Here is a 19743-nt window from a genome sequence, read left to right on the forward strand (position 1 = left end):
GTAAAAGCAAAGACTGTCAAACACCCAATGTACTGAAAAAAATCAAAAATCTTACAGGCAATAAAAATAAGCAAATAACATTCAGAACTGAAGTTCATGAAAGTGAGTCCACAGCTAGGCTTGCTGGCCTGCTGATTTCCTCCAGCATTTTGTGTGTGTTCCACAATGAGGAAGCCAGTAGCAGCTGGTCCAGGAGCCCATTAGTTGCAGGCCACAGCCTCAGTTCAGCACAGAGGCAAGTAAACCTCACGGAGGAGCAGGCTGAACATCGGCCTGTTCCCTCACCGCTGACCTCAGTGCCTTGACCTTTTCAATCTGGCCCAGCACTTAAATTGGCAAAATAATGGGTTGTTCTCAGTCCGAGCAGAGCTCTGCCCCTTTGATATGCTCTAGGGCCCGGGACCCACTGCCTTGATTTGGTCCATACCCAACCTTTCCAATTTGGCCCAGTGCTCAAGTCAGTCAAACCTCAGCTTTTTCTTGGCTCTTGGGCCTGGGGCCTGCCACCTTGACTCTGCCTCACCTCAGTTCTCCTGCTTCGAATCGCCTCCCAAGTCCACTCCTGCAGACAAACCTCGGCTTGTTCCTCGCTCTGGGGCCCAGGGCCAAGGCCCCACTGCCTCATTTTGGCCTGTAATCCCATGTCACACCTGTGCTGCACCGTTGAGACTTCAGTTCACACCGCAAAAATGCCAAGTCATGCAGGCGAATCAAAAGTTCAACTCCAAAAGGGAAGTTACAGGCTATTGATTGCAATGATTGGTTTTGAGAAAAAGTGTAATTTATAAAGTAGTTAATAGTTGTTTTTGCTGCCAGCAAGAATTCTCTGCACTTTACCAGTGCCATCTTAAACCAGAAGTTCTCCAAAATGCTTTGGAATTTGTGTCAATTTGTGCTTTTAAAGTTGGTGGGTAAGAATCTTGAGGGATATTGGACAAATGTGCAAAAATAGAATTGATGCCTATAAGGCCCTAGCAGTAACCCATGTCCATGTAGAATTACAACAATCACAACAAATGAAGGAGCCACACTGTAGATACAGAATCATATTATAGAGCCAAGGTATTCAACAAGTGATTTGGTAAGAATATAATTAATGTGAATTTTTAATGAGGGAAGAGGAACAGAGGATAGTACAAAGCAAGGATTGCGAGAGTCTGCAACTACATATAAGGACTTGTTTTCATTCATAAGTGCTGATTAATTATGCAAGAATAATTCACTCTCCTGGAAAGTTGTCTGAATTTTTATACAATTGGACTTACTACCATACGTTACTGCTTTTTTGTTCAGAGATCTATAAACAAAAGAACAGAATAATATAATTTTTAATTCCTCATAAAAGAGCTGTAAGAACATTGCTGGACTATAAGTACAGGTGGCCCCTGTATCATGGCCATTCAATAACAAATTTTCCTTTGTACATATGTCACTACCAAAAAATTTGAACTACAGAATAAAAAAATTACTCTCACAGCATTTATGTGATTTAAAATGTAAATACAAGATCTATTTTTCCAGCTCTTTTCATAATATTTGCGCAGATGTTGTGGCTTTGTGTTACAAAAATTTCTGATGTGGACCATTTTCTACAAGGGGCTTCCAGTATATAAAATGAACACCTCCATGAATGTGTCAGGGTGAGGATGAATTTGTGCTCTGATTGTGCTACTTTAAGTGTTAGCAATAAATATGTCAATCATGTAGCAATTGCTGGAAATTTTTGTACTTTTAGGACAATGTCAGGAGCTCCACTCATAGAACAAATTAACTATAACATGAATGCCAACAGAACAATTTCATTTAATCAACACACATAAAAGTTGCTGGTGAACGCAGCAGGCCAGGCAGCATCTCTAGGAAGAGGTGCAGTCGACGTTTCAGGCCGAGACCCTTTGTCAGGACTCCTGACGAAGGGTCTCGGCCTGAAACGTTGACTGCACCTCTTCCTAGAGATGCTGCCTGGCCTGCTGCATTCACCAGCAACTTTTATGTGTGTTGCTTGAATTTCCAGCATCTGCAGAATTCCTGTTGTTTAAATTTCATTTAATAAGGCTTTCGTAGATCTGGCAAATTGGCATTTCTGTGTTGATATTTGGAAGACAAATAAGTAACACTGAGTTTGTAGCTGGAAATATTCACTCAGTTCAAATGGGCAACTCGTGACAAAGAATGAACGAGTGTAGGATTCATTCCGTGCGGTGGTCAAGTAAAAATTTCATCTGTGAATTTGCCATGAAGTTGTAGGAATAAAGAAGCTTCATGCCAAGAATTGAAGTGCGGTGTGTCATTGTAGTAGGGCTGTTCAACTTCAGCACAGAGAAGAGAGTTGGAAAATCATTGCATCAAAAGCATTGGAACCCCAAGACTCAGCATGCTACAGGCCGTTAGTTTGTTCAATTAAATGACTGATGCTTGGACTTCAGATGAGAGAGTTTATTGCTTTCAGAGAAGTAGGAGCAGGATCTACATAACAGAACATGTTGAGAGTAGAGCAGAAAATCACATAAATCTGAGCAGGAAGTTGAAAGAAAAAGAGATCTGTGAAGCAGTGGTGGCAACCAGTTTGCGTATGTTGTGTAGCAGAGGGCTGTGGTTGAACTAGGCCAGTGGCAAGGGGTTGAGAATAATACAGGAGAAAAAAGCAATCAGTTACTGAATGTAGAAATGGAGGTAGCTATGAATTATATATGTTAAGCTTGTGCTAAAATAATGTCATTTGTGTTCTCGCACAACTACACTGCTAAAGATCGTTGGAGTCAGAATAGTTGAAACTTTCAAACCTCACCCAGTGGCAAGTGTTCATTTGGCATCCATAAAACATTGACACAAGCCTCATTGACTCCCTTCAGCTAATTCATGCAAATTGTACTACAGATGCTACCTCCAAATAAACTAATTGTCATTAAATTCTCATTTTAAAACAAATGACATGACTGGTGTGAACTTGTAATAATGCAGTTTTACAAAACATCAAGTAAGCACTTGTCCAAAATCAAGATGTACTGACAAATGGAATTATTTAAAAACCACAAAATGAAACAAAAACTGAGCAATACTGTTACTCAGTATTGAATGGCCATCAATTAAATACAGGTTGAGCTGAATGATTCTATCTTCAGTTTTTTTATGATGTTTGTGCACACCGTGTGTTAAAATTTTCAATATAGTGACCCAATTTGTGTTTCATTCGTTTGTTTGGCATGTAAAGTGATTTTATTTTGCTTTTCTCTTACAGGCTAGTTATACAGACCCACAAAGCAAACTTCGGTTTAGCAGCACAAAGGAGTTTTCATATATCCGGATGCTTCCTTCAGACATTGTGACTGGTTATTTGGCTTTAAGGAAGGCAACAAGCATAGTACCATGAAATATTACATGGAATATTTTTAAGATAACTGAAAATAAGCTCAGATACCAGAAATTTGCAGTGACTTATGACGTTTTGGAGTTCATGTGTTCTCTACTGAAAATTCAAGTAACTTGTTTTAATAACAATGACCTGAAGTGAATTAATAACAGAAATGTGAAGATACCTTTTCAAACTACAGATCCATGAGTGGAAATCTCTTGGGAGTATAAAATATGCTTAATGGACGGTTCATATTGTAATTTTTTTCTGTAAGCCATTTAGTTTTGAAAGCTGTTATCATAAGATCTTCAAATGGGAAAGCTTGTTTAAAAATCTCAGCACCTGCCAGGCACAGTTGTGTTGTGATCAGTGGCAAAAATTCCATTATATGGCCCTGTATCAAAGACTTGTTGAAACCAAGTACGCATTCTGGAGCAAAGTCAATGAAATGAGGTGGTATAGTAAAAATGTAAATGTCTATGATTAGATTTTTAGCTCACTAGAGAAATGATCTGAGGACTGGATGTCTACAGAAACACACTTCAAGCTGTTAATTTTTTTTCATTCCTTGGTCCATTAGCATTATGAACATAGAAGTACAGAAATCTGTGCCACTGAACAAATCCATTCAGTCCACAGTGTTCTTGCTGTGTAGGAAACAGACAATTAACTTAATTCCAATTCCTGATTTTGGCCCATTGTTCTGTAGGTTATTTCAAGCACTCATCTAAATGCTTTTTATATGCATCAAGTTTCTGCCCTTGTCAGTTTTTCGAGCACGAAGTTTCAGATCTCTCACATATTGTATGTGGAAAAACATTTCCTCAACTCTTTTGCAAACCTCTTTCCAATTACCTAGTTATTGACCTCACAGCCAGAGGAAACAGGTCCTTACCGTCCACTCCAGTTTATCACAATTTAGTGCACTGCAATTAAATTTTCTGTAAGCTCTTCCTTTCCTAAAGAAAACAATTCCAGCCAGACAAATTCATTTTCGGAGCCTAAATGTTACTTTACTGACAATGCTGAAAATTATATTGATTTGTACCCTACAATGCAGAGACTCTAAAACAGATAAAAAGAGAAAATACTGGATGTACTCAGACTTAAGGCAAGTATGAAAACCCACAGCAAAGTTTCTTCTTCCCCTAGGGTATTCCTTTTATTGCCTGACCAATATTCAGTTTTACCTTGATCTTTCAAGTTTTGTATCCGTTAGTTTGATCAACAAAAGAAAATCTCTGCCTTAATGTTATTTATGTGTCCTCCTTCCAGTGGTCTGTGAACATAAATATCAAGGGCAATCTGTTCCAACAAACCTCAATATTATTTATTGTGCATTCTTGTTTGCCTTCCAGATGTATTTTAGGCTTTTCACACTTTAATTCATTTTGCTGATTTTACTTTCTCTCTGTTCATCCAACAAGACAGTCAATACCTGCTTTGTCTTCTCAGAGCTGCAGTCATTTTGCATACTCTTGAAAACAATTTGTCTACTTTACAGAATTACGAAAAGGTTACGGCATAAGAAACACACATCAAAGTTGCTGGTAAACGCAGCAGGCCAGCCAGCATCCGTAGGAAGAGGTGCAGTTGACGTTTCAGGCCGAGACCCTTCGTCAGGACTAACTGAAGGAAGAGTGAGTAAGGGATTTGAAAGTTGGAGGGGGAGGGGGAGATCCAAAATGAAAGGAGAAGACAGGAGGGGGAGGGATAGAGCCAAGAGCTGGACAGGTGATAGGCAAAAGGGGATACGAGAGGATCATGGGACAGAAGGTCCGGGAAGAAAGACGGGGCGGGGGGGACCCAGAGGATGGGCAAGAGGTATATTCAGAGGGAGAAAAAGAAGAGTGAGAGAAAGAATATGGGCATAAAAATAAGTAACAGATGGGGTACGAGGGGGAGGTGGGGCCTTAGCGGAAGTTAGAGAAGTCGATGTTCATGCCATCAGGTTGGAGGCTACCCAGATGGAATATAAGGTGTTGTTCCTCCAACCTGAGTGTGGCTTCATCTTTACAGTAGAGGAGGCCGTGGATAGACATGTCAGAATGGGAATGGGATGTGGAATTAAAATGTGTGGCCACTGGGAGATCCTGCTTTCTCTGGCGGACAGAGCGTAGATGTTCAGCAAAGCGGTCTCCCAGTCTGTGTCGGGTCTCGCCAATATATAAAAGGCCACATCGGGAGCACCGGACGCAGTATATCACCCCAGTCGACTCACGGGTGAAGTGTTAGAGAAAGCAGGATCTCCCAGTGGCCACACATTTTAATTCCACATCCCATTCCCATTCTGACATGTCTATCCACGGCCTCCTCTACTGTAAAGATGAAGCCACACTCAGGTTGGAGGAACAACACCTTATATTCCGTCTGGGTAGCCTCCAACCTGATGGCATGAACATCGACTTCTCTAACTTCCGCTAAGGCCCCCCCTCCCCCTCGTACCCCATCTGTTACTTATTTTTATGCACACATTCTTTCTCTCACTCTCCTTTTTCTCCCTCTGTCCCTCTGAATATACCTCTTGACCATCCTCTGGGTTCTCCCCCCCCCCCCCCCATCTTTCTTCCCGGACCTCCTGTCCCATGATCCTCTCATATCCCTTTTGCCAATCACCTGTCCAGCTCTTGGCTCCATCCCTCCCCCTCCTGTCTTCTCCTATCATTTTGGATCTCCCCCTCCCCCTCCAACTTTCAAATCCCTTACTCACTCTTTCTTCAGTTAGTCCTGACGAAGGGTCTCGGCCTGAAACGTCGACTGCACCTCTTCCTACAGATGCTGCCTGGCCTGCTGCGTTCACCAGCAACTGTGATGTGTGTTGCTTGAATTTCCAGCATCTGCAGAATTCCTGTTGCTGTACAGCATAAGAAGGCAGTTTGCCCATTTGAGTCTGTGCCAGGTGAAGCAACACTTCACCTGCAAATCTGCTGGGGCCGTCAATTGCACCCGGTGCTCCCAATGTGGCCTTCACTAGTTTCACACATGTATTTTTTTGCCAAAGCTCTGCTATTTTTCCTTTTAATTTTCATATCTAGTTATTTTTTGTATGTTTTGATTAAATAAAGATCATGATTGGAGAGGAAAATTTTAAAACTGGGGCTTAGCACTACAACCTGTGGAGTGTGGGTGCTATTTTCCAGTCACCAAGAGTTGATTAACCATTGGCTAATCTTAACAGTCCTGGAATCAGATTGAAACTTTAGTTGGATCTCTGGACTTCTACTTTACAGATCATTATGCCACATGGAACCTTGTCAAACATCATTGTTAATCAGAGCGGACACTGTCCTTTATTAATCTTTGCTTTCTATATAATGATTTCTATCGTCCCTTAGGATTTTTTTTCCATTAGTTTGCCTGCCACTGTTGTTAGGCTTGATGGGCTTTCAAATGCTCAATATACCTTTTGTTAAACAATGGTGCCATGTTAATAGTCCTCCAGTTCTCTGATACTAATCTTGTTGCCATGGAAAATTGATAGACCTTTATTTTGGTCCTTATTTTTTTGTAATAATCTGGTATACATAAGCCTGGGTATTTAACTTAAGACATTTTAATATTTCCAGCCCTTTTGCACACACTATTGAAATGGCATTACTTTCTTTTAAATTGTGTTTCTGTAAGAATTATTTTAATTGCACTGATAAATAACATGAATCTAAAAACATTTTAAATGTATTTAAAGCTATTATCATGCCTTACTAATGTGAATATAATGAAGATTTATAACAATTCTACTGAAGACGAAGTACTGTGAAGAGCATAGCTTTTATTCATTTGGACAATTGAGTAGAAGACAAAACAAGAGGACCCAATAATGCTTTTGCCAGCTTCTCTTTTCGTGGCATTTATACAGGAGCATGTAGTCTTAAAGTAATTGAGAGGACTGGAAATGATTGCAGACTTTTTCTGCCATTACAACACAATGAGTCACATTTGAAATACTGCAGCAAAGGTAAAAGGATTTTCCTCTCTTTACTTTACTTTCCTAAACTGCTTCAGATGTGGATTGTGTATCTCTTCTGCATGTCATTTCAAGTTTCTCTGATGCAAACAAAACAGCAGTGTTTCAGAATTGTCCTGCAGATTTAAGTTGCTAAACGTAACAACTATATATAGATGTTTCAGGCTTTCTTCCTCTTTCCCAAGCTATATATCATTGGTGGAAAAGTAAGCAAAATAACTGGAGTTATACATCAAGTTGATTATGACTCATCAGATCCTGTTCCGCTGAGAACAAAGCCAATCTAGAGCAGCTTGAGTAAAGACCAGTGATAGCATTCATTGTTAAATAGAGTTGAACACAAGATAAGATCTCTGACACACATTTCCTTTCTTTTTGCAACATTGGTTGATATCATTTCAGTGGGACCCCTGTAATGCTATAACTGGCTGAGCAGTTGGTCAGCTGACTGCAGATTTAAAGATAAGCCCAATTTTTAAAAAAATGATAAATATTTTAGAGTGCTAAATATTAAAGTGCATTTTAAGCATAAGGTACAAGACAAATATCAATTGAGGGGAAAAAAACATTATTATTCAGAAATATTTGAGGGAGTGACTCATTTTTATTTAGGCCCAAGGCTAAAAGTAATAATGACATTGCTTGTTTATTTCATTTGAGGCCTTGTGTGAAAAAGCAGCACACTTTGTGGGGATTACAGCAAGACCAGTTTTTTCCTGAAATTTTCATCAATTTATTTTATAGTATTGTAAAAGAAGCTTCCTGCAAAGAAAGGCTGTGCTGTGTCAAAATTGGCTGTCCTTTTTACTGTGCAATGAGAATGAATGCCAATAAATATGTGGTTATTAAAATTGTATAATGAAAGTTCATACAATCTTAAAATTAGCATCATAGTTGCCAGAGTTTCAAATCCAAGCTGGGAATTGGGTGCTTTCTGTAGTAAATGTAATTGGTATGATAGCTTAGTGCAGCTATGGACAGTTATGTAATTTACATTTTCTCCTAGTCATCTATGTGCTTCCAACTGATGCACTGGTTTACTCCTTCATCTTAACGATATGCTGCATATTAATTGTCTCCTGCAAACTAACTCTCAGTGAAGATGAATGGTAAAAGAATCAACGAAGTTACAGAACTATGTGGAAGTAAGGATGGTTAATAGGACTTCTGAGATTGCTCTGCTGGAACCTGATCTGCATCTAAATTTACAGTAGCAACTCCCCAAACAATCATTTTTGAAATTAATAGGAAGCAAGTATTAAGATACTCTATTTTCATATTCAAATTTTTTACATGTTTTTTTGGACGCTAAATATTTAAAATGGAAAGGATAAATAGCACATTTATTGATGTATGGACACCCTATGAAATAATGCTAACATTACAATTTAATGATCCCAACTAAATACTTTCCTCAATTGTACCTTCAAAGCAGCATATTGATAATATTACAGTATCACTTAATATTTGATGTTATTTCAGTGAATTGGAGTTATTGATGCTTTGCTCAATAAGCATAAAAGCAATATCTTCTATTGTCTTTTAACCGCAGGGAGCAAGTTAATAGCTTGAACTTGAGATCTGTGACCATAAAACATCTGATGCTTTTTAAACTGGATTATGAAAGTGTTCTAATTGATAAATTGCACTCAATCACATTTCAGTGTTTTAGTTTATTAGATCAATGACTGGAATGTTCTATATACAGCAATGTAACTAATTCTCTGTGACCATAATAGCTCTTTTCATTTCATGGCCTATCATCCCCTCCCCAATGTTTGGTGATATATGCTTACTGGCCAGTTTATTAGTTACACCTGTACACCTCAAATGCGAATATCCAATCAGCTAACCGTGGCAGCAACTCAATGCATGAAAGCATGCAGACATGGTCAAGTGATTTAGTTGTTCAAACCAAACATCAGAATGGGGGAAAATTGTGATCTCTAAATGACTTTGACCATGGAATGATTGTTGGTGCCAGTGGGGTGGTTTGAGTATCTCAGAAACTACTGCTCCCCTGGGGTTTTCACGCACAACAGTCTCTAGCGTTTACAGAAGATGGCACAAGAAAAAACAGTAAGCATTAGTTCTGTGGCCATTTTATTAGATACATGGGGTACCTAATAAAGTGAGTACTGTATGTATTCACAATATGCTGTCTTGAAATTCATTTTCTTGCATTTACAGTAAAATGCAGCAATACAATGGAATTTATGTAAAACTATAAATAGACTGGCAAAAGGGATACACAATATGTTCTACTTATAACTTACCAATTCATTTTTACACAATTAGATAGTTGGGAGATATATATATAAAAATAATAATATTCTCATTCGTGGATATTGTTTGAACGGGTGCTATTTTTAAGATAATGAAGTAACTTACACTCCTTAGATAAGATTGCTTACTGCTATACACCTACAAAATACATCATATAACATAAGTGCAAGCACATTTGCAAACTATGAAGATTGAATAATATTATTATGAAATATTGATTTTTTTAAAAAAAAGGTTCAACAAAATTGGCCACTTTCTTCTGAAAGTATTGAAAAGTGATTATCCTTTGTTTGTACAATCTGATGAAGTGGAAATGCTGGGTCCTTACTTTCTTCTGTTAATATGCCCAGTTTTCTTGTATACTATTAATATATTTTCTATTTTGGAGCTAAATTTGATTTCATTTCATCATTTGAAAGCTCAAAAGCTAGATTGCATTGTTGCAGCTATATAGGACCCTGGTCAGGCCCCACTTGGAGTACTGTGCTCCGTTCTGGTCACTTCACTGCAGGAAGCATGTGCAAACCATAGAAGGGTGCAGAGAAGTTTACAAGGATGTTGCCTGGATTGGGGAGTGAGCCTTATTGGAATAGGCTGAGTGAATTCAGCCTTTTCTCCTTGGAGCGACAGAGGATGAGAGGTGACCTGATAGAGATGTATAAGATGATGAGAGGCATTGATCGTGTGGGTAGTCCGGAGGCTGAAATGGCTAACATGAGGGCACAGTTTTAAGGTGCTTGGAAGTAGGTACAGAGGAGGTGTCGGGTAAGTTTTTATGCAGAGGTAGTGAGTGCGTGGAACGGGCTGCCAGTGATCGTGGTGGAGGTGGATACGATAGGATCTTTTAAAAGACTGCTGGGTGGGTACATGGAGCCAGAAAAATAGAGGGCTATGGGTAACCCTAGGTAACTTCTAAAGTAAGTACATGTTTGGCACAGCATTGTGGGCCAAAAGGCCTGTATTGTGCTGTAGTTTTCCATGTTTTCTATATTTCTATTAGAATATTTGAAGGTGTTTTCCAACACATATTGAAAGTTGGACATTAGCTTTGTATCTAGAATCTAAGCCTAATTTGAATTATTTGTGAAGATGTTATTTATCAAAATTATTAATCATTTTGATGTGCTCATGTGATGTGCATTCAAGACAGTTTCGTCATGCAATATATAGAAGGTACGAGAGCCTCAGGACCCACACCATCAGGCTCAGGAACAGTTATTACCCCCAAGCGTCAAGGGATAACTACTCCATCAATGAACTGTTCCCATAACCTATGGATTCACTTTCAAGGATTTTTCTTCTCCTGTTCTCAATATTTATTGCTTCTTTGTTTGTTTATTTATTTTTGTTTCTTTTTGTATTTGCATAGTTGCCTTTTGCACCTTGTTTGCCCTGTTGGTGTGGTCTTTCATTGATTCTACTGTGTTTCTTGTGTTTACTGTGAATGTCCACAAGAAAATGAATCTCAGGCTGTATATGATGACATATATGTACTTCGATAATAAATTTTCTTTGAACTTTGACTTGGACGAAAATAAGCTGCAGGAGGTTGTAAACATATTCAACTGCATCATGGGCACTAGTATCCAGGACATCTTCAAGGAGCAATGCCTCAAAAAGCAGATGCCCATCCCCCAGGATATGCCTTGTTCTCATTGCTACCATCAGGAAGGAGGTACAGAAGCCGGAAATGAATTGACTTTATTTCTTACATCCTTCACATACATGAGGAGTAAAAATCTTTGCGTTACGTCTCTGTCTAAATGTGCAATCATGGTAATTTATAATAACTAGAACAGTCAATGTAACATAGAAATACACTTAATCAGTGTGATGACCTGGTGGAAGAAGCTGTCCCAGAGCCTGTTGGTCCTGGCTTTTATGCTGCGGTACTGTTTTCCAGATAGTAGCAGCTGGAATAGACCATGGTTGGGGTGACTTGGGTCCCCAACGATCCTTCGGGCTCTTTTATTGCACCTGTCTTTGTAAATGTCCCATGCTCAACAATTCAGGAACATCATTTTCCCCTCTGTCAGCTGATTACAATGGACATTAAAACCATGAACACCACCTCACTATTCTTTATTTTTATTTTTACTTATTTAATTTAATTATTTTATATATATACACACTTATTTAATGTAAATACTCATTATTATGTATTGCATTGTACTGCTGCCGTAAAGACAACAAATTTCATGACATATGCCAGCAATATCAAACCAGATTCTGGTTCTGATTTCTCCGGAAGGAGCAATACTGGACCTCCTGTTAGGGAACAAGGTGGGCCAATTACTAAAATGGTAGTTGGGGTGTACTTTGGATCCAGTGACCACAATTCTATTAGTTTTAAAATAGTTATGGCAAAAGATAGAGCAGGTTCACTAGTTAAAAGTCCTAAACTGGAGTAGGGGCAACTTTGTGGGCATTAGGCAGGATCTTGCCAGGATTGACTGTGTGACTCTTTTTAAAGTCAAAGGAGTAATTGACAAAGCTGGGGGCTTTAAAATATCATATCAAGCCCAGGGACGGCATGTTCCCGTTAGACATACCAAGTTCAGAGAGCCATGACTAATGAGAAATATCAAGGCACTGGTAAGGAAAGAGAAGGAAGGAGACATTGCTTTTAGGCAGATGGGTACAAATGAATCCCTCAACTAATCCAAGATATTTAAGCACACTCTTTGGAGTGAAATGCAGAAGGCAAAACGAGGGTCAATAAAATAGATTTGCAGATAATCCCAAGAGGCTATTCAGTTATATTAACAGCAAAAGAGTGATTAGGGAGAGACTAGTTTCTTTTAAAGATTACCAGGCTTGCCTACGTGTGGAGTTTTGGGAGATGGCTGAGAATTTTAATGTCTATTTCTCCTTGGTGTTCACTGAGGAGAATACCATGGAAGCCAAAGAAATGAGGGTAAGTAGTGAGGTATTTGATTACATGCAAATTACGAAGAAGGAAGGATTTGCAGCCTTGAAACACATTAAGGTGGGCAATCCCCAGAGCCTGACGTGTGAACTTATGTGAAGCCAGAGATGAAATTGCTGAGGTCCTTGTACAGATATTTGCTTTGTCGTTATGTACTCGTGAAGTTCCAGAAGCTGGAGGGGTGGCTAATGTTGTTCCATTGTTCAAGAAAAGTCGCTGGGGCAGGTCAGGAAGTACAGGCTGGTGAGTCTGACTTCGGTTCTCGGGATGTCACTGGAAGTGATTCTGAGGGACAAGATCTACCATCACTTGGATAGTCAAGGCCTGATCAAGAATAGTGATGCATCTTTTTGTGCATTGGAGGTCATGTCTAATGAATCTTTTGGAGTTTTTTGAAGAGGTTTGGATGTGAATGCACATGGCAAAATTCGCAAGTTTGCTGAAGATACCAGAATAGCGGATCCTGTTGACAGTGAAGCAAGTTACAATGAATTACAAGGGGAGATGGACTAAGCTATGGCAAATGGATTTCAACTTGGATAAGTGTGAGGTGATGCATTTTGGACAGTCAATCCAGGGAAGGACCTATACTGTGAATGGCAAGGCGTTGATGAGTATGTGGAACAGAGGGACCCGGGAGTACAAGTGCACAGTTTGCTGAAAGTAGCTGTGCATGTAGACAGGTTGTGATGAAGGCATTTAGCATGCTTTGCCTTCAGTTAAGGCATTGAGTCTAGAAGTAGGGACATTATGTTGCAGTTATACAAGTCATTGGTAAGACTGCACTTGAAGTTTTGGTCACACTGCTATATGAAAAAGGCATTGTCAAGAAAAAGAGGGTGCAGAAGAGTTTTATGAGGATGCTGTCCAAACTAGAGGGTCTAAGTTATAGGGAGAGGTTGACCATGTTGGATCATTATTCCCTGGAGTGCAGGAGATTGAGGGATTACCTCAGAAGTTTATAAAATCATGAGGGGTATGGATAGGGTGGATGATCCCTAGGTTGGGGATGTCCAAACGCAGAAGGCACAGATACAACATAAATGGGGAGAAAATTAAAAGGACCTAGAGGTAACATTTTTATACAGCACGTAGTGAATACCCAGAATGAACTGTCCAAGGAGCTGGTTGGGTGGATAAAATTACAATGTTTAAGGGGCATTTGGATAGGTACATGGAGGGGAAGAGCTTGAAGGGCTATGGGCCAAACGTAGGCAACTGGGACGAGCAGAGAGGATACTGTGGGCCAACGTGCCTGTTTCCATGCTGTATGACTCTTTTAAATCTTTAAATGATTTGCACAAATAAGAGTTTATAACCAGATGTGCACTTGATAGGAAAGTAAATTGGCAATAACACAGTGGATATTTTCTAACTGTGAATGTCTGTGAAATGGTGTGCTATAGGAAAGAATTTCCAATTTACATTACGTATTAGAAGTTGAAGCCAAAGGACAAAGGACAGTGATCACTTTTCTTCAAATAACTACACCTTTGAAGAGACCCTTAAATATATTTTATTTATTTGCTATACTGCTATGTTCAATTTTTGATTTCAGAGTGTGGGACATGGTGATATTACTTCAATTTTGTACATTTAAGTGTTTGGGCAATGTGCCCAATGAGTAACAGAAACCATCAATATCTTAGTACAGATTATGAAATATAGTTATGTTGCAATTTCTGGAATTGTATACATTCCATTAAGTATTTAATTTTCTCAATAATTTTTAAATTAAAAATTTGGTGTTATTGATACTGTGTTTGAACTTCCAGAGTCTGAGCTTTGACTCTTACTTAAACCTGTTTCTTTGGCCCAGGAGTAAATTTAATTTGCAGTTGGGACTTTCTCATGAAGTCCAAAACTAGGGATTTTCATTTTCAATCTATGGAATGCAGAATGGATACTTCTTAGTAAGAAGCCCTGAGATAGTTGGTTCATCACCAACCAGCCCCTCCCTAAGAAAGGAAAGTATGCATACCTATTTATGATATACTTTTGTTTTGACTGATACATGGATTTTGTAATTAGTAGTTTTAAAATTAATAGATTCCGAGCCTGGAATCTACTGCCAGAGATAGTAGTAAAAGCAAATCTATTAGTAGTGTTCAAAAAGAGAGCAGGGTAGCTATCAGAAAGACGAGGGTTTGTGGGGCTAAGGCTCCAGGAGTAGCACCGTAGCTGTTTCGCTATTTTACATAGTGCTGAATAACTGCCTCCTGCTCTATGACTATTTGATGAATTATCTTCATTTGTAGAACCAAATATGTTCAGTTACTGCTGTACATCCTTTTTGTATGCTCACATGAAACTTTTGCTATCAGAACTGACATCTAACACAGATAATATAAAAACTGACAGTCAATTACCAATAGAAAGCCTGAAAGAACTCCCTTGGGCAGGTGCAATTGCCAAAGAATTACTGTATAGTTATCTGGATTCCCACAGGGGCACTTAACTCTCTCTCATTCCTTTAAAATAGCTTGCTTATCAGCCAAAGGTCAAGACGATGTTTCAACCCATGAGACCATTAATTTCTAAAAACCGTTCAGTGCTATGCAAAAGTACTGCCGACAAATTGGACAACAATCAATCCTTAATCAAAAACATATAGAAGGAGGATTCAGGGAGAGCAAATATAATACCTTAAGATCTTCAAAATGCTTGCTATGGTTAGACTGGGAAATAATTTTAGAGAACACTTTGGCAAATTTATTAAAGGTGTGTGCATCATTAAGGAGCTCTGTCCACACCTGTTTAAACATTGATTCAGTACTGTGAGCAAACTGAATGGAGCAACTGCTGCAATGCAAGATTACTCTGAGACTGACCCAAAACACATTTAAAGAGGTTTGATATTGAGCATGGTAAATCGTATATCTACAAAGGTACATCTTTTAAACCAATCATATTTATATACACAGTATTAATATAAACTGTATATATCTGGTATTTTAATATTTTGCACCATATTTTTAAACAGAAAATAATTAAATCTATTTCTAATTTTGCTTCCAAAAGCAAGCAAGCAATTCTGAATAGGGGCATGAATAATATATTTGACATTCATTTACTCTCCTGATGTTCTTTTAAAGGGTCAAGACCCTGGTTGGGTCATTTTGTGTGTGTGTATGTGCAAAATATTTTAATTTCCCAGAAATATTTCAATACAGTATAAAGTAAATAATTTATCAAGTATATATGTCAATGGCAATTTCTGAAGAGCATCCTCTCAGTGTTTTGAGAAGCTTAAACTAACTGTAATTAATACAAAAAGAAGTTACTTAATGTATGTATGGCTTGCTTGTGATGATCTAATCTCTCACCATTTGTGCTCCAAGCAGCTGGAGTTTTTTAACAACTTGTTTACCTTTTGTAGTTGTTTCAGCTGTGAAAGCTTTCCTGTCAGGAAATGGTTGAAGGCAGCCTTTGACAGAATCGATTAGTTGACATTGGAGCTGGTAGTGTTGTGTAGGAGCATTGAGTTCCTATGATCTGAAGTTTCACATGTAATTGGTTTCCCTATGATCTATAGATGTGCATGTAATTGATTTTGCATTCCATGTGTCTTTACCCGAGCATGTACAGTGACTGCCACTTCTTGGAAGCATTTCTCAAAGTGAGCTGCCTTTTGGCATATTTTCTGATTGCCTTTGTTAATACGGCCCCTCAAACTTTAAGGCTCAATTAGCTAACGATCTCCCTGATCCAGTCTTGGTGCGCCCAATCCAGCATATATTTTATTATATTGAATCTGTAAATTTGGAATTTATAATCTTATCCCTTCCCGATTATAATCTTAACAACTGTACGTATTGTAGACTTTAAGGACACTGGTTACAATAGGGAGCAGGGCATATGGCAGGAAATACATGGCAAATATAATATGTTGAGAATGTGCAATTCACACAAAATGCTGGAGAAACTCAGCAGACCTGGCAGCATCTATGGGGAAAAAAGTACAGTCGATGTTTCAGGCCTATTGAGTTCCTCCCATATATTATGTGTGTTGTTTGGATTTCCAGCATCTGCAGATTGTCTCTCGTTTGTGACACTGAGAATGAGCTTGATCTTAGAACATGGAGGACTCGATGTACTTGGAGCTTTATGGTGTACCTGGACTCCATTACGCCCTCCACAGAGCAAATGGTCAGCTGCACGAACTTGGTAATAGTCTTCCACCTTGACAGAGCCTCTGACATCTGTTTGGAATTCAAAACACCATTTAAGTGCAAAGGGATTGAAAAAAATGGGAATGGTAGAAAAATTAGCCTGGCAACAACCGTAGAAAAAATGGTAGAATCTATTATTAAGAAAGTGATAAGGGACACTTAAGAAACAATAGCATTGAGCACAATCAACATCAATTTATGAAGGGGAAATCATGTTTGTCAAATCTGGGAACTTTCTGAGGCTGTAACAAACAGTGCAGGTGAGGGCAAATTGGTTGTTGTGAGTTGGATTTTTAGGAGCCCATCATTTCATCATCCAGAGGCTGATGAATTATCCGAATTCTCTGTCCAAGAGGGCTGCAGTGGTTCAATTGCTGATTGTGCTCACATTAGAGAGTGAACAATTTTTATACATTGATGGATTTGAGGGCGATTGGTTTGGTGCTTAAAAAGTGGAGCTGCAGTAAAGTGTCTTGTGGAATGGTGGAGTTTCAAATGGAAGAGCAAAATAGGGTATCTCTGCTTTCAATTCTTATCGATAACCTCAGCTGCAAGGATCAGTGTTAATGCAGCATAACTTAAGCCTTGTGTTTTCCTTCCATGCAGTGAGAATAGTGAGGTGTATACCCGGGAGATTTGCATTGGCCCTGCTGGAAGTGTAAAGTTGTTACTGGTTCACCTCTCATCCTCTATCGTTTGAACTACCCAGCCAGGTGAGCTTGGTTAATCCCAAACCACTTGCAGCCCGAAACTTGATGATCTACCAGCACATGGAGATGTCCGTGGGAGAATGCTGCCGACTGGCACATTCTCGGTTGCAAGAGTACATGCTGAGGGACGCCCGGTGGGGAAGGACCACAGTATAGGTTTCTCCACCTGTGGGAGTGGGAGGGGTCAGGGGGCGGGGAGTATACCCCTCAACAATGATATGGTAAGCTGAACTACTGGAGTGCCACGTGGGTGGCTATAAATATGGATATGTACTGACTATAATGGAAACGTATGTAAAGGATGAAAATTTATTGAATGGTTTATTGTATATATTTATTTTTGAATAAAGTATATTTTGAGATTTTAAAAAAAATCTTCGCCACAGTTCTACTTTTCTAAGTAGAACAAGTCATTTCAACTATCCAAGCAATTCAAGGAAGCTTTTATATAGAACGGCTGACAATATGGCCCAGTCCATCACAGGAAAAGCCTTCCCCACGTGCCCCCCTCCCATTGTGCACAACTACATGGAGCTACCACAAGAAAGCAGCTTCCATCATCAGGGACTCCCACCATTGAGGTCATGCTCTCTTCTCACTGCTGCCATCGGGAAAGAGGTACAAGAGCCTTGAGTCCCACTTCAACAGGTTTAGGAACAGTTATTACCCTTCAACCTTCAGGCTCCTGAACCAGTGTGGATAACTACACTCACCTCAACACTGAACTCATTCCACAACCTAAGGACTCACTTCCAAGGACTCCACAACTCATGTTCTCAATATTACTTATTACTTATTCACTACTTAGATATTTTTGTTTTTGCGCAGTTTGTCTTGTGCGCATTGATTGCTTGTCTGTCTGTATGTAGTTTTTCATTGATTCTATTGTGTTTCTTTGTATCTACTGTGAATGCCCGCAAAAAAAATTCTCAGGGCCGTATATGGTGAGATTTAAGTACTTTGATAATAAATTTACTTTGAACTTTGAAAAAATATATACAGATATTTCAAATTATTAAGCTCTTTCCAATGGATCAGCCAATAATAGTGCTTTGCAATGGTTTTTTCGTGTAGGTCAACTGTCTAATTAATAGTTTCAATTTTAGAAAACCTTTCCTCCTGTGTGTTTTCAAGCAAGGTACTACATATATAACAGTTATCAAGTCTATGCTTTTGCTTAGTCAGTCTGTTCTCAACTCATAGCACCTGTCCGAACATTAGGGATCCATCTTCTTTTCTATCAGTTCAATGGCTTGCTAGGTCATCAATCCTTTAGCTACTTTTGATTTTGATATTCGTGATATTCCTAATGCATCATCAAGCCATATCCTTCATTCTGATTACTTGTACAGAATGCATATATCTTCATTCTCTTCACCACACACTTGTTAAATCAATTCATTTAAATTTTTCCATGTTCCCTGAAAAAGTTGAAATCTTGTTGTTTTGATATTTCAAAAAAACATTTCTTCATTCAATCCTCATGTACTTAATCAACATCTACTACTGCTCATGTTTTAAGCACACGCCTCACTAAACTAGTACTGAATCCAAATCTTCAGTTTTTTTCTCTTTTATACCAAATGTTTATCTCTTCATGCCGACCCACTTTTACACAGAAGTGAAATGTACTTAAAATTATAATGTTCATCTCATTGCAGAAAGCTACAATGGTGATCTGAGATTAGCTTCCATCTTGGCTGTCTATTAACTATCATCCTGAAATCTAAAGTTAAATCACATGTAAAAGAAAAGCAACTAGCAGTTACAGGATTTAATTGCATAGAATGTTAAGCGAATCCTGTCTTAATGTAACTTTTCTTTCAGGCTAAATTTCTCTTTAGTACTATTTAGTTTTAATGAGAATGTCAACAACACAATGTTTGCTGCAAAATGATAGTACACTCACCTGTATAAAATTAAAATAAAAATTGCTGGAAACCCTCAGGAGGCCAGGCAGGATCTGTGGAAATATGTGGATAATGTTTCAAGTCAAGGACCCTTCACCAGCATGCAAGTCTAAAACGTTAACACCACTTTTCTTTCTATAGAAGTGCCTGGCTTTCTGCATTTATCAGCAATTTCAGTTTTTATTTAGTTTCTTAACATCTGTTGGTTTTCGATTTTCAGCCACAACAGTTTGTTGTCTTATCAAGTTAACTACAATCAATTTATAACTGAGCAAGTACTTCAGAAGCTTTGGAGGAAATGCCTTTTCTCAGCCTAAAGTTTATGGTCAGCAGTGGAGTGATATCACTTGCTGTGATCTTGAGGAAGACTGCTTACAAAGACATAATAAACTCTGTGGTGTGAAACTCCCACTGTTCTGA

The 19743-nt window shown here is 38.7% G+C and overlaps 2 protein-coding genes across 3 annotated transcripts in view; one reads left to right on the plus strand and one right to left on the minus strand.

The window, feature by feature from the left end:
• ino80c (INO80 complex subunit C) overlaps nucleotides 1-4934 on the plus strand; it is a 33979-nt gene extending 29045 nt beyond the window's left edge. For both annotated transcript variants that reach the window (XM_063043909.1, XM_063043910.1), the window contains one exon: nucleotides 3239-4934. In XM_063043909.1, the coding sequence (XP_062899979.1) occupies nucleotides 3239-3370 (132 nt within the window). In that variant the 3' untranslated portion in view covers nucleotides 3371-4934. The remainder of the gene's footprint in view (nucleotides 1-3238) is intronic.
• galnt1 (UDP-N-acetyl-alpha-D-galactosamine:polypeptide N-acetylgalactosaminyltransferase 1) overlaps nucleotides 1-19342 on the minus strand; it is a 161203-nt gene extending 141861 nt beyond the window's left edge. Inside the window, exon 1 of the mRNA XM_063043908.1 lies at nucleotides 19323-19342. The gene's annotated coding sequence lies outside the window, so the exon portion shown is untranslated. The remainder of the gene's footprint in view (nucleotides 1-19322) is intronic.
• Nucleotides 19343-19743: the final 401 nt, after the last annotated feature.

The sequence above is a fragment of the Mobula hypostoma genome, chromosome 3 (assembly GCF_963921235.1).
Source record: "Mobula hypostoma chromosome 3, sMobHyp1.1, whole genome shotgun sequence".
NCBI classification, from domain to species: domain Eukaryota; kingdom Metazoa; phylum Chordata; class Chondrichthyes; order Myliobatiformes; family Myliobatidae; genus Mobula; species Mobula hypostoma.